Below are 15,741 nucleotides of genomic sequence, written 5' to 3' on the forward strand. Positions count from 1 at the left end.
ACTCATATGTGTGTGTGTGTGTCTATTTCCAGCAGATGGGGAGGATAGGTGAACCCTAGCATAAGCGTTATCATCTTCAATTATTGAGGAAGACATGCTGTATAATTCACCAATATATTTCACATACGTAATTCATTTTCTCATTATGGTGCAGGATGCATGCCAACCCCTAACGATACCTGTACACTGAACACCAGCAGAAGACAAATTAATTTGTTATTGTTACCATTCGACTTGAAAGATTGTGGAAAATCGCCAACAAGGCTTCATTTGTGAACACAACTTTCTACAATTTACTGTCATAAATATTCTTTGCGAAAATAGAGGCATTCTATGATAGAGGCATGGCAGACCCCTTGTGTCGGTGCTGAGAAAGGGCAAACTTGAGGGTGTGCAGAAGATGCGGAAGAGATTAAAGACGTTGGTCAGGTCCCTTGAACGGTTTACTTTCTTTTGTTTGAAACATGTTCACTCCTGAAATGGAGATGTTCGGTTTCTTTTCGTCAAACACAAGGTGCTGGGTTTAGCACCATTGTTACAAAAGTATCTGTGACGTTTACGCCGTAAACAAAGCGTGCCACTGCAGCAGGGGGCTTTTATTGTGACCCTTTGCTTGGCGACTCTAGGTTATTCACAACCTATCTCGTTCCCTTCCCTTCTGGAAAATGAATGTTGACATAAAAGTACCTATTATTTCAAACATATGAGTTGATTTCAGTCACAGTAATTTACATCCATTATTATAATAGGGACGTGATAATTTCAAACTCAAGTGGTGTTTTCTGAGAGGGCAATGCTATTACGGGTTAATATGCCTTGTGTCGGACCCCGTGTCCGAGTGGTTAGCACATCGTGATGCGACAATAGGGGTCCCGGGTTCCAATCCCACTCGGGCATGGTTGTTTGTAAATGTCCATTCATCAATTTCATCTTTCATTCCTCATCCCCATCTTCGCAAATTAGCCAAGAGGCACAAAACGTGAAGTAAAATAAAACAAATCAATCAATATGCCTCGTTTACCCACCTGATAAAAAAAATACATTGTTTCCCCCTCGCTGGAAAAATCTGCGGACGTTCCTTTGCCCCCGGTGCACACGCCTATGCCGCCACCCCCCAAAACATCGTTCATCCACTACTATTAGATCATTGGATTTTGTAACAGATCTTCTGGTTTCCCGATCTTTTCAAGTCTGACCTGGCAACACTGCCCCGAGCACCGACAACGGCAGGGAAGATGCGGGAACGCTTTTGATGGAAGGTTTTTTCCCTTGTGGTCGAACTATACCTGCCCAGATCATTCCTTGCAGGTAATGTAAACCCGCCAGGTGCCCGCAGTCCTACGATACCTAGTAAGTTTCAGTGCATTCTTTCAATCAACTGCCCACCCCTCCCTCTGCATGATGTAGTTGCTTTGAGTAGAAACTGTACCGGTTGCATACCTGTCTGCAGTGTTGCCAACTGCAATAGATTTCCACTATTTAGAAAGGGAACTCGAAGCTTCGTAAGCCACATTGCCAATGAAATTATATTTACGAATGTTGCTACTATTCCCCCCAACACACATTGAAATAGGTTTTCTGTGGTACAGGCTCCATAAGAATATGTCGTAAACAACAAATTTTATATATATATATATAAAATATATATACAAAGCGCAAGACTGGAACATGTCATGTTCGACACAGAGGTCGCAAGTCGAACAACACCCTGTTCTACTGCGAACACCAGGGCCGTAGCCAGACAGGGGCCAGGGGCATTGCCATTACCCTCCCCCTACCCACTTTCTGAAGTTTGGCAAATTACTTTGTAAAATTTGTTTGCAGTGACGAGTGAAAATGTAGACTGCAGATATTATTTTGCTCAAAACTTGATAATAGTTAAATTCACAGAATACAGGCCTGCAGAGGCCTGTGTGCCTCTGCAGGCGCAACCACAAATTTTCATTTGGGAGGACAAGTACACTGGTTAAACGTGCCAATAACAATAACAGTAATAAAGTAGCATCAAAGGCATTATTATCCTCATAAATCATGCAAAAAAGGGGGTAGAAGTCGGTTCTAATGCATTTGTGTTGAAACAAAGGACTTGAAACATTTTTTTAACACGTTAATTTCACACTAGTTAATAATGGAAAACAAGCACAAACTATTCCTGAAAGATAGAAAGTGCATGATAAATGCATTCCGAATGTACAAATTTTCATTAAAATATATACTTTTCACATATGCAACATGAAGCGACGTAAAATAACAAAATACATATTCAACATGTAAACACTAAATTGTGTACGTATTCAAAGTTTCTTCAATATATATATATTATTTAAATACATTACATAATCAATTCATCACTCTCATAACAAACCAACATCGATAGCAAATAATATCACAGGCCGCCATGGCATTCTCTGCTTTAAAACGTTTTTCATTTAGATCATTCGGCACCCAGGGCCGACTCCCAATACCCCCTAGCTACGACATTGAACTTGACGAGACTGTATAATATATTATAATATATTGTAGTTTCATAAAATTTGAAATCAAGGAGTTGCAACTGCCCCTCTGTTCCCCCTCTGCAGTTGCCCTTGGCCCTCTGGAAGGAAAATGCTAGAAAAATATGAAAACTAATACCATCTTGAGTATCCTTTAGCCCTGCTACTCTAAAATTCTGCTAGCCTGGTTTTTATTGTACTTTTATGTTTGACCCCCCCCCCCCCTTGCCCCTCTGCTAGACTTAATTTCCATCCAAGGTCGATGAGCAATGCCCACTTTTAGGTATAGGTCTCATGTAAAATAAAATACATTAATTATATGTTGTTTTTTCTTTTCCAAAGACATTATTTAGTGCAATAATATGACAGACTTACTATTGAAAATGACCATACAAAACACACCATAAAAAATTCATTCACTTTCAACTTTCTGGGGCCGGCCACCGTGGGGGAGTGGTTAGCACATCGTGCTACGACGCCAGGGGTCCCGGGTTCGAATTCCAGCTTGGCCACGGATGTTTGTGAGTGTCCATTCATCAATTTCATCATATCATCACTCATCCCCATCTTCGCAAATTGGCCAAAAGTGGCACAAAAAGCGAAGTAAAATACAGCAAATCAATCAACTTTCTGGATATACGACAAATAACACTATTTCTGTATAAGGAATTTTAGGCGTGCTCAGATCCTCCTATTATGGGGAGCAATTGCCTTGATAAGAGTTCAGCTGACGAAATAAAGCCCTCATTCCATCTCACTGTTTTTATTACATTGGTGGGAACAAAACAGGGTCGTGTGTGTCCCGACCCACCTAAATGAATTTCAACTTCAGTGGCACCATTGTTCTCTGCTGGCACTTTATTTTCCATCTCTGTCGTTCAAAGACTAATGTACGTATAAACGTGGTTTAGTACCGCAAATTCAAAACAACTACACATAATTTATTCATGTGCAATATATGGGCAATTTATTCTGCAGACACATACAGATAATACAACTAAAGAATGAAATATGTGGAGGTGTTAATAAGAAATTTGCTAGTGGGAGAGTCCAATTACATAGGAAGTAATTCACTACCCTTTCCTTACGTAGTTACTTGGAACTTTCGTAGGTCTGAAATAGTATTTTATTTCTATAAAAACATAATGTTGTTTAAGAACGGTTATTAGATTCCTCTGCACTAAATTTCTAAGTGAGACTATTAAGGGGGAACTTCTTCCTTCCCCCACATTTACTCACCGTATGCAAAGAGTGTGAATACTTTTTTGCTGAAATGGGAAAATGAACCACAGCAAGAAACTAATAAAATACGCGTACGTCTGTTTTTATGAACACCTGCAGAATTATCTACAAACTTGTTGAAATTCACAGTTTTGCTAGCTTGTACTCATTGGACAAAATACATACAGCCAGGGACGGCGCTACAAGGAGGTTAGGGGGGATGAAACCCCAACAACAGATCTAAGCTCCCTGTAGCCCCCAGATTTTTATAGTACGGTAGATGCCTTGCGATCGAAAATTAAAGAAGTAGAAGCTATCTTACGTAATATTTTACATTATAAAACTTTCCTTAGGGCAAGGCCATTGCAATGTTCAAGTACATTTCCTGCTTTTATAAGATCGCAAGATTATTACAACGTGTTGTACGTAAAATCGTGGTTGGAGGTGGCAGCTGCAGATCTGCATGGATCAACAACGGACCAAAGGCTCCCCTCTACCAATCTACCACACACAAACACAAACATACCCTCTACGCTCTATATATAATATGTGTGTGTGTTTGTGTGTCTGTATGTATATTATAATGCATGTGTGTGTGTGAAGTTCTTGATCTCATGTTGACAAAGTCACATCTAAGAGCCTAGAGGGTGATTCAAAAGTCCCTCAACAACTCATATATAAACACATTGGTGTGTTCTAAGTGGACGTCATGGCACGGTGCTATATGCACAGGGAACTTTAACTTTACCTTTACCCAGTGGCGGCGATTGGGTTCCAAAACCAAGGGGGGGAACAGTATATATCCCATTGTAGATACTGTACGTTTTAGCATAGTGGGGGACAAAAGTGGTGAAAAGTGGGAGCCGACTGTCCCCCTGTATATCGTGTATTCGTTTCTGAACCCCTGAGTAATTAAGTTTAGTTTTTAAATACGCATATACGAACCCTATACTATGTCAATCACTGAGGGCCTTCTAGAGACTTACTTCTCTCTGCCCCCACCCCCGCACTGCGGGGTCTTGCGGCTTGTAGATCCGGCAGTGCTCGTTTCTGTGTTCTTCCCCTGTTCTTCTATTCGTGTATTTAAATTATTTTTGTATGAGATCCATATCTCAGTGCCAGTGAGATCCATATCTCAGTGCCAGTGATGATGATGTATTATTGTCCTGTAAACACATTTCCAAATTATCTCATGAAAACTGAAAATTCTGATTTTTTTTACCATGCATTTCCGTCCAAAGTTAAAAAAAAAAAGAGCAAATGCTGTCGAAAAGACAACTTTGAGGTTACTAACTCGAGAATTTGTTCTGCACATTTTTCTACCAGAATGTTATGAAGTCTGAATTACTAGGAATTATCACACTGATAATTCCACTTACACATCAGCAGGTCAGTGTTCGCGCAAGACGTGTGAAGTAGAGATGGCCAAATCCAGATTTTTTTTTTACTATTTGGGAATCCGATGGAAAAATGAGAGAATCCGGATTTCGGAGGTAATCTCCCCATTTCGGAGACAATCCAGATTTTGCTACAACCATAACTTACGTAGAATTTTCAGTGAAAAATGCAGTCCTCAACGAGGACTCGAACCCAAGGATGAAAGGATGGAGAGAACATCGCTGACAATTATACGATTGCCAGCAGGCAGGGTTTCGGAGCTAGGTCGCGGTGGTACTAAAGGAGCCCTCCGGAGCGGAGTGATTCAGTTCTTTTTCACATGCATGCTCGGATCCAGAGAGATAGTTCGCAACTATGAATAATAGGAGTGAACAGTTAACAGAATCAAGCATATCTGGAAACTAGTAAGCTGCGTGAAAACTGACATACGTGTATTTCAGGATAACTATGATAGATATGAACAAGAAACTGTATTAGCCTTATCTGCGGATGTTTGAAAAGTCCTGTAGTAAATTCACAAATTCGTCGTTCCGGTTCAATATGAGTAATATGCATTGGCTGTAAATAGTTTTAATTGTATCAAAAATGCTAAAAGTACACATTTTACTAACTACACGACTTTCCCAATGATTCCAAATTACTAACTTGGAGTGATATTCATGTGCATTAGCACTGGCCTCCGTGATGGAGTGGTTAGCACATCCGCGAGTTCGAATCCCGGCTTGGATGCTCTTTGTTAGTGTCCGTTCATCAGTTTCATCATATAATTCATCCTCAGGCGGAGCACAAAGCATGATGCCTTAGGTTAGAAATGAAGGAAATGGCGCAACCACAAGGGGACAGGGGGGCATTGCCTTATGCCTTTCTCCAACCTTGGATGGAAATCAATTATAGGGGGGGGGCATACATTGAAGTAAAAAAAAGCAAGACTAGCAGAATCTATACTAGTAGCAGGACAAAAGGATACTCAAGACGGAATTAGTTTTCACGTCCATCTTGAATTATTTCTTCCAGACGGTCAGGATCACTTGCAGGAGGTTACAGAGGGACAATTGTCCCCTCGACTTTAAATTTTATACAAATAAAAATACATTTCGTAAAATTTTCTTTCTCGCTTCGCTCGCGGTACCTGCTTTTCTTGCAGTCTTTTCAACTTCCGAGCCGTAGCTAGGAAGTAGCAGGAGTTGGCCCTGGGCGCCGAACAATCTGATTGAGAAAAATTGTAAAAGAGAATGCCATGCCGTCCCATGAAATTTTTTGCGCCCTATTAAATCAATACTGTTTTCAACTTTCAAAAATTTGGATCGAAAAATTTTCTTGATCGCTTCGCTCGCAGTTTCTTTTCTCCAATACATTGTAAATTACCAGAGAGAAAGTAAGAACAAATAAGTAATGCAGACAGTTGCTGCTATAACAGTTTGGTTTGGAGGAAAACGAGCGCTCACATTTCAGAGACAATCTATATAATTTTTGCTGTTGGTTTGTTAAGGGGCGGATGAATAGATTACGTAATGTATTTAAATAATATGTTAATACCTAGGTATATATATATAAGTAATATACACACGGGCGTGCAAAATGCACATCAATGCAAAAAACTAGAAACAGTGAGATAAAATGAGGTTTTCTTTCCCGATCTGACTGAATTTTCAAGGCTTTTGCCCCCTCCCCCCCTTTATCAGAGAGTCTGCGCAAGCCTATGATGTTGGTACCTTCTTCTAATAGTAAAAACAAATTAAAATAACTGTAATATTAAATTAATAATTAAAATATTAATTAATATTGTTATTACATGAATGGGAAAAGACGGCATATGAATAGGAATATAACCGCACATATTCATTATCTAGCTCATGAATAGTTCAGAACGCTTCAATTTGTATAAAAACAACTGCCCTGGCAAGGTGATTGTGAAACAGATAAGGAATTGAATATTTATTGAATAACGAAAAAGGATGTTAGATCCATTTGACGAAAAGAAAAGCTCTTAATTTAATATTTAATCATATTACTTAAGTAGTGGTGTGCATAAATCTTATTTGATACAGTCATCCAAAGTTGTTTGACCCCAATGTAATCCTTCCCTTAGAATATGTTTGACGGAAATACACGTCTCTCGATTATACGACAGATGCTAAACAAAACAAGCATATTTACATTATTTCATTTTAGTACCTCGTAAATCTCTAGTGGAAGATTCGGACTCCCTGGACACCCCGCCTCCCCTAAATAGTCCTTGGCTCTCAGTTGTATTGCGATGTTCGTCAATGTGTGTTTTTCTCGTCTATGGTTTTTCTTCTTTCAAACACTCGGAAAAAGTTTTGTCTTGTAACAGGAAACCTGTTATGGTCAGACTCTTGAGCGAGGGAAGAGTAGCGGACAGGGAACCTTGTGGTCTGCTTCTTTCGACAGAGCAACCCCTCCCTCCAGCAAAGTCTCAGGTCTCCCATGCAATGGATTTGCCTTCGAAGGGTAAATGGAATCAATATTGGTAAGACTAGGAAGAATAAATTACATCTGTCCGCTGCTTTTTGCGAGCGACGCTGATACGGGCTCTTAAATAAACGAAGCTGTAATACTGCGTGCAATTCCTGGCAATAAGATAAAAACTGCTTATACTGAACTGAAATTGCTAAGTATATAAATTCTCCTTGGAGGAGGAAGCTCCTCCTAGGACTTCCTAGGATTTAGTAGCTACGTAAGTAGGCAACACTGGCTGCAGCTGTCCACGTGTTGAAGAAACGCCTGGAGCAACAGTGCCGGCTGTTTCCTTCCAACTGGTTTTGCAGGTGCTCGGTTCTTGTTGAAGGCCCAGTTACCTTGTAAGCACAGAACACCTTGAAGACGAGGAACACAGGTAAAGACTCAAGTCGACTCGTTGCCATGGGCCGGGGAGCAGGTAAACCTGTTCTCGCAGGGCAAGAAGCAGCGGGTAGCCAAAAGCCCGACTTTACAGTGCTCTAGCTGCATCAATCAACACAAACGTTTTATCTAAAAAAAAATGTGATAATTTTTTTTCTCCTTCATTTCCTGGATATACAGGGTGCCCGTAAGTCCACTTTAAACTGTGGTCCAGTCCCGATGAGCTTTTCTGTACATAAAGTGGACTTAAAAACAGTAATATTCAATTTATTGCAATACGTATTAAGCGAAAGTATCTAAGGATCTTCTTATGCGAAACAACACTAGAAAAACAATAAACAAAATACAAAATGGTTCACAAATAATCTTTATTCACCTTCTAAATAGAAATTAAATCAAAATCTGTCAAGTATTAAAAGAGATATGAGCAGTTTTGTGATCGAGTGGCTGCCATCTTAGATGGCATCATAGCAGAAAAATGTACCAGATGGCAGATGTTCACCCAAGTCAAAAATACTTATTGACACCAACTAAGCATTGGTGAAAAAAATTCTCTATACTCAAACTTTCGTACAGAACCATAGCCAGGTCCTGGACTATATGCTGTGCCTTCAAAATAGCCTCCTTGTGCAGCGAAACAGTGGTTTTAAGGATGCTGAAGTTTGTCAAGTAGCAAAGGGGCTTTTCTTTCTGACTGAAGGTGACTTGGTATCCACATCGTCAAAATGCATGGCCAATTCACACAGGTAAAACAAAAGGTCACAGCAGATGAAATCTAGTACTACCAACAAGACACACAAACCAAACCACAAAGGGACAAGTAGTGGCTGTGGATCACTGCTATCAAAGAAAGCCCCAAGCCAGCCATCAAAAACAAAGAAAATGCTTTTCATTGATATACAGAACATTGTGCATCAAGAAATCATTCCTTAAGGTCACATTGTAAAAAAAATCTATGCATATGGTGGATAGTACAGAATGTCTGCCTCCACCATCCTGAACTTTACCAGCCTCTCCAGTGCCACGTTCTTCATGATAATGCAAGCTCTCATACCACATTATCAGTACAGAAGTTCCTGGCTGGTAAGCACTGATGGTGCTTTCTTACCTCCTACTTATCTGACCTGTCTCCTCATCTGAAACTGGTCATGAAAGACACAAATTTCGACAAAGTTGACTTCATTGTAGAGACAGCAGAAACTTACCTCCATTCAGTGGAAGTTCAGAATTGCTTTGATGATCTTCAGTATTACTGGAACCACGATTGTCTGCGCAAGAAGACTATTTTGAAGGTACAAAATAGCAAGTTTCAGTTCTGTTTCTCATCCCCCTCCTTCCCCACACCATAAAAAAAAAACCTTGAGACATAAATTTGCTGCTACCTCGTAACTGTCACTTAAATTTTACACCCACTTTCTAAACATTTTTTTCTGTTACTAATGGTATTGTTTATTGCAAGAATGATAGGTTAGCACTATGAAACTGTGAGATATTTGTCAGTATGTTCATAATAAAATAGTAATAAAAACATATCTGAAGCATCAATCTACATTTTTATTACTATATTACTTTTTGAAAACAGTTAAATTTGTTGTAAGTGCATATATAGATATTTAGGTTAGTCAGTATGTATATAGTATATGCAGAAAGCAAGTTCCGTTTGCAATTTGTGCTGCAGCAGCACTGTGATCACAAGGGCATGCATGAGCACTGAGTTGTTTGGTCCATTGGGAAGACAGCGAGGTCAGTTGGAGGAATAATCAGTAGTGCAGATGCTTCGCAGTGGGTTGTGGTAATACTAAGAAAATCGAGTTGCTTGTCACATGTGACATGCAGTCTGCGATGCAATATTTGAATGCATGGAATGTGTCAACTGCATGAATCCACCACAGACTGGTGAGGTGTATGGGGATCAGACCATGAATGGACGTCAATGGTAAGGAGATGGTTGCAACAGTTTAACGCAGGGTGGAACAATGTGCATGATGAAGAATGCAGTGGGGGACTATCTGTGGTGGCTAACGACTTGGTCTCTGCAGAAGAGAAGATTACAGAGAACAGACGATTCACCCAGTCAGCACTTTCCACACATCTCCCAGTCACTGACTGCTTCACAAAATTGTTATCGTTACAGGTGGAATCGTTCTATGGGGATACAAAACATGGTGTCTTGTTATGATAAGTGTCTCAAGAATGTTGGCAACTACGTTGAAAATTAGTTCAAGGCATGTACTTGAGTGTCGAAAATAAGTTTTTTTCTTCCACTTTTTTTTTTTTTTTTTCAAAGGCACTAGATCCACTGCAACACCACTGACTGAAACAATTCCAAAAGAGGTAAAAATATCCCACACAGAACAAAAAAAAATCTGGGCAAAATCAGGGTCGGCTCAGTAGCTGTCAATAGAGGAATGGCCTGTCATACCAGACACCTGGGTTTGAGTGTTGTATGAGTCTTCACTCATCACTTCAATTTAGACATGATAAAAGTGTTCACATAAAATTTACTGACACTGATATTTTACCAATCTGATACAGAGGCCCTGTGTCTGAAAGGTGCAAGACCATATTTGAAGTGCGAGAATGCCTTGGACTGGAAGTGAAATCTTTCGACTACAGCATCTATTGTGGTCAGTAGATAAAACTACGAACACATTATTGTGCACTTGTTTTTAACCACAGAAGTCACACGGCATTTTAAAAACTTCTTATACAGTGTGCTCTCTTTAATTCGAACTTGGATAATTCGAACAAAAGCACATTCCCCTTGAAACCCCTACATAAAACAATGTTAAAAATGACTACTTAATTCGAATTTTGAAGGTTAAATTTGGATAATTCGAAGTCAGGTTTCCAATAATTTAACATACATCTTTCCAAGAAAGACAAAAGTGGTTGCTACATAAGAAATTCCAACAGATGATTCTTCCTCCTTTTCTTGTTGAAAAGGTTGTTTTTATGGTTAACAGATGTGCCCACGGCAGATAAGAGAGGGCAGCGGGAATCCCCAGAGCTTTTGTTTGTAGGAATGTGACCTTCACCCTCTCAGAAACAAGTTGAGAGGCGAGCGGATAGCCGGACAGAAGAGGTCATTTGTCTTGTATGTTTTAGTGGAGTCACAATGTCGAAACGTGGTGCGTACAATAGCTTAACATTAGATAAGAAAGTTGAAGTGTGTGCGAAAGAGAAAGCGTGTTGGAGGCAGCAACTTCCCCGATATTGACGTGTGTGTTTTAAAGTGGTTCAAACAATCACGTGATGCGAATATTCCAATAAGTGTGCTGTTCCTGAATGGAGATATGGATAAAACATAGCAGTTGTAAGGTAAGGTGTACTGTTTGCGTATTAATGCAGTTTTAGGTTTAATACAGTGTGTTATTTCATTGGTGTGTTTTTTTTAAATTATATTCTGGTTAATTGGAATTTCTTTTGTAGATTACTTCTTTTTATATTTTAAATACTGACCAATTGTTTTCTTTGACTTTTCTGCCACTTTTGGCTAATTGCAAAGGTGAAGGTGAGTGATGAAATTGATGAAGGGACACTTTCAAAGAACACCCATGCCAAGGCAGGGATTCAAACCTGGGACCCTTGGCATTGTAGCATGCTGTGACAAGCAATCCACCACGAAGGTCAACTATTTTAAATGCTGTTATTCAATAATGTTATACATTCCTCCCCCCCACCAAAAAAAAAAACATTGAGTACACCCATTTAAAAAGCATGCAATTCATTTCCTGGTTACATGTGATTTCATCTCCTCCCCTAACAAACAGAGAATAAAAGAGTTTAAGGCACACAATTGTACACTATATTGTTTTGTAAGTCTCACTCTTTAAGCTGCAACTTTTCCACATAAACAAGCAACATGTTTCTAACCACTCAGCTACTCAAGATATAAGAGGTCTGGTTAAAAAAAAAAAAAAAAACAAGACTGGCAACCCTGTTGGAAATACAAGTGCAGCTCATGTGTGGGAAATAAACCTTGAAGCTTCAAAAAAAGCTGACAACAGAACCCTGAGTCGCTGTCACTTGTAGTTAGTCTTTGAGCAGTGGTTGAAGGTGTAGGTCCCCAATCGTGTTGCCGTAAAATGGCAAACATGAAACTCGAGCAGCGCATTAGCCTCAAATTCCTGGTGAAATTGAAGAAATCACCAAGTGCGTGTGTGTGTTTAAAACTGTTGCAGGAGGCAGATGGTGATAATGCAATGTCACATGTGTGTGTGTGTGTGTTTAAATGGCACAAACGCTTCGCCGGGGGATGCGAGGTCGTCAAAGACAACAAAGACCGGGTCGATCTGTCAAGGCAACAAGAGAACAAAATGTGGCAAAATTTTTTGACATTGTTCGGAAACAGCCTGGTCACCATTCGAACGATAGCAGACATAATGGATATTGATAAAGTGTTGGTGGACATTCACTACGCGATTTCTTCAATTTCACCAGGAATTTGAGGCTAATGCGCTGTTAGAGTTTCATATTTGCCATTTTACGGCAACGCGATTACAGACTTCCACCTTCAACCACTGCTCACAGACTAACTACGAGTGACAGCGACCCAGGATTCTGTCGTCAGCAGGTTCCCATGCATGCACTCCCCACTGCTGCACGTATACTTCCAAAAGGGTTGTCAGTCTTGTTTTTTTTTTGTTTTTTTTAGCCAGACATCTTATTAATTATGGTTCTGATGGTTTTGCAAGTCGATACAAAGAACAATATTAGGTACTCTTAGTTACTGTGCTCCAAACAGGCATCTTACCTGCGCAAACACATTCGAGTACTTCTTTTCGACAGTTTTAAATTGTTTATTGCTTTGTCTGAACACTTCTGATGCAGCAGACTTGTGTCTTCCTGTTGGGGTCTTCTTGGGAACGACTTTAATCTCTGGGGACGAAGTTTCAGTTTCCATACTGAATTTGTCTGCATTCTGTTTATCTGCTTCTACTTCCTGCACAGCAAATAGAAAGAAATGCACTGTGTTACACCTGTAAAGCATTCTTCTGCAAAAACAATCATACATTTATGAAACCAAAGCAGAAAAATTGTACTCAATGTGAAATACCCTAATTTCAGGCACGTATTTACAAATTTATTTGGGGGGGGTTCGAACCAAGGTCTCAGAAATAATAATAATAATTAATAAATATTAAATTAATATTGTACTGTACACTAATAAATAAAAAAATGGTGTAAGAATAGATATAAAAGCATGTATTCATTATCTAGCGTTAGTTAAGATCACTAAAATTTGTATGAAGGCAAGGAAATCAGTGCCAAATAGATGAAGAATTGCATATTTATTAAATAACAAGATAGAATGTTAGATAAAGTTGAAAAAATTAAAGTTTCAGATTAATATATTTGGTACTGTCATTCAAAGTTCGGCGGAAATAACCATCGATTATACAGCAAATGCTATGTATATTTTAATTGTTTAATGTTAGTACTTGGTAAGTCTTGCGGCGGGGAGAGGGGAGAGTGGAGAGCCCAAAAAACGTGGGCTTCACCCCTAAATATGTCATTGGCAGTGGAGTATGATAGTTTAGTATCAAGCGTCTCCCAATAAAATAATTATGTTGTTGTTATGCAACAAAAGAGTCATTGTACTACGTTTGCTTTTGTTTAGAAACAGACACACATCAAATTAATGTTAAATAAAGCAATTGTAAAAACTAAATATTTACTACCTTCAAATAAATTGAAACAAATAACCCTCGATTATACAAGAAATGTTAAACAATGCATATTTTCATTATTTAATTTTTGTACTTGGCAAGTCTTTGGGGGGGGGGGGTCCAGACCCCACCTAAATACGTCCTTGCCTAATTTAGGTCAATTTTCTGATTTAATACCTTGATTAGGAAAGAAATGAAAAAAAAAACACTTAAAGAGCTAAGCTTCCTTAGAAAAGTTTTAACGTTGAGCAAATTAACTTTCCTTGGCATTCTCACGGTGGCTACTCTATTTCAGCTGCATATCTTGAAGAAAATTCATCGCAAAAATAAAAACAACATGATGGAAAAGTTCCAACCTCGAAACAATTGTATTGTAAATTTAAGTCCATGTCATTGTACTTATTTAAAAAGTTATAAGATGAAAATAATAAATAGTACAGTTCTAGAATTATTACCAAATTTTACAATATTTTCTTTGACAGTGGCTTTTGTTTCTTATAGCAGCATTTCATTCTCGTTGCGTGAGACAAGCAAATCCAAGATATCCACAACCTTACATGGCTGACCAAAAGGACTACAGAAGAAAACATGTTTTTCTTGTATAAACTAGATCTTCACGTTCCATTTAGAAGCAGCACCAAGGACCAGGATGCCGGAGAACATACCTTGCTGCACCATTCTGGCATATGGTGAGCCTCAACAGATGGTTGCACTGCTAGCGTCATCTCCTGAATGGAACTTTCTGCATGAACTCCTGGCACTGCCGCAATTAGTGCTTGAACTGGATAAAGTTCCGTGACAGTTTGACAATGAACTTTGCAAATCCTCCGCATGGGAAATTACTGTGCATGCACCACACTGTAACGCCTCTTATGCCTCAATGTGACAGAGAAATTAGATGTCATCTTGTGCATCTTCTTGTTGAAGAAGAGAACAGGGAGACACGTGTCAGAATTGTCAAAATCTTCTTGAGGCCAGCACGGAGGTAACAACCCCTCTCCAACGAAAGTGGAGAAGGAGAACCAGCGTAAATTGTGTCGGCAATGCAAAAGAAACAAGGACCCTCCCGATGGTGTAGTGGTAACGTCATTGCCTTGCAATCAAGGGGTCCCAGGTCCCGATACCTGGTGGAGACACATAGTGGTTTGGATCCCACTTTTCAAAGCAAAATAAACAAGTACCTCCTCGTGACTTCCTGCTTGAGAGAATTCCATGTCACATAGAGAGAGGGTGTACAGTACGGTACATTCAGCAACCGACTAGGCTCAAGATACGAAATAATTATTTAGGTTATTTTGCATCACTTTTTCCCTCTTGGGATCATTTGCAATCAGGGTTCCCATGTGAACTTGAAATGTATTTGGTCTAGGAATTAATTCTTGCAGTTGTTACGCACACATTGAAGCTGTAGTTCAAACACAAAATACATAAATACCTTAAGAAAAATATTGTCTATTGTGAGCCACCACTTTCGCCCATTAGTCAGGCAAGTTACGGATTCCGTGACGAAAGAAGTCCTCATCCTTTGAAGCGATCCAGTCAGAGACCCATTTTTCGATATCTTCTGAACAAGTGAACCGCTGTCCAATCAAATCGTTATTCATGCAATCGAACAAGTAGTATTCCGAAGGAGCAACGTCTGGTGAATACGGCGGGTGGGGTAAAACTTCCCATCAGACATTTTCTAAATAGGTTTTGACCAGTTTTGCGACATGTGGGCGAGAGTTATCATGTTGAAAAATAAGTTTATCATGTCTGTTCTCCCATTCTGGTCGTTTCCTGGCCAGAGCTTGCTTCAAACGCATTAATTGTCATCGATAACGTTCTCCATTAATAGTTTCACCCGGTTGCAGCAGCTCATAGTACACCACACCTTCCATATCCCACCATATGCAGAGCATAACCTTTGCACAGTGAATATCTTGTTTCGGTTGTGATGGACCTGGTTCACCTGGCTTCACCCAGGCCTTTTTTCGTTTCGGGTTCTCGTAATGGATCCACTTCTCATCGCCAGTAACAATGCGATGCAAAAACCCCTTTCTTTTCTGTCTTTGAAGCAGCAATTCGCAAATGGTTTTTCGTCTTTCAACGTCTCT

At 39.5% G+C, this 15,741-nt stretch overlaps 1 protein-coding gene across 2 annotated transcripts in view; it reads right to left on the minus strand.

The window, feature by feature from the left end:
• LOC145987950 (uncharacterized) overlaps positions 1-15,741 on the minus strand; it is a 103,460-nt gene that overhangs the window by 69,624 nt on the left and 18,095 nt on the right. The window contains exon 3 of one of the 2 annotated variants that reach the window (XM_083122789.1): positions 12,730-12,918. The exons of the other annotated variant lie outside the window; for it this stretch is intronic. Within the exon in view, the coding sequence (XP_082978915.1) occupies positions 12,730-12,918 (189 nt within the window). The remainder of the gene's footprint in view (positions 1-12,729; positions 12,919-15,741) is intronic. 2 annotated transcript variants of the gene reach the window in all.

The sequence above is a fragment of the Lepisma saccharinum genome, chromosome 5 (assembly GCF_977018435.1).
Source record: "Lepisma saccharinum chromosome 5, izLepSacc3.1, whole genome shotgun sequence".
Taxonomy (NCBI): domain Eukaryota; kingdom Metazoa; phylum Arthropoda; class Insecta; order Zygentoma; family Lepismatidae; genus Lepisma; species Lepisma saccharinum.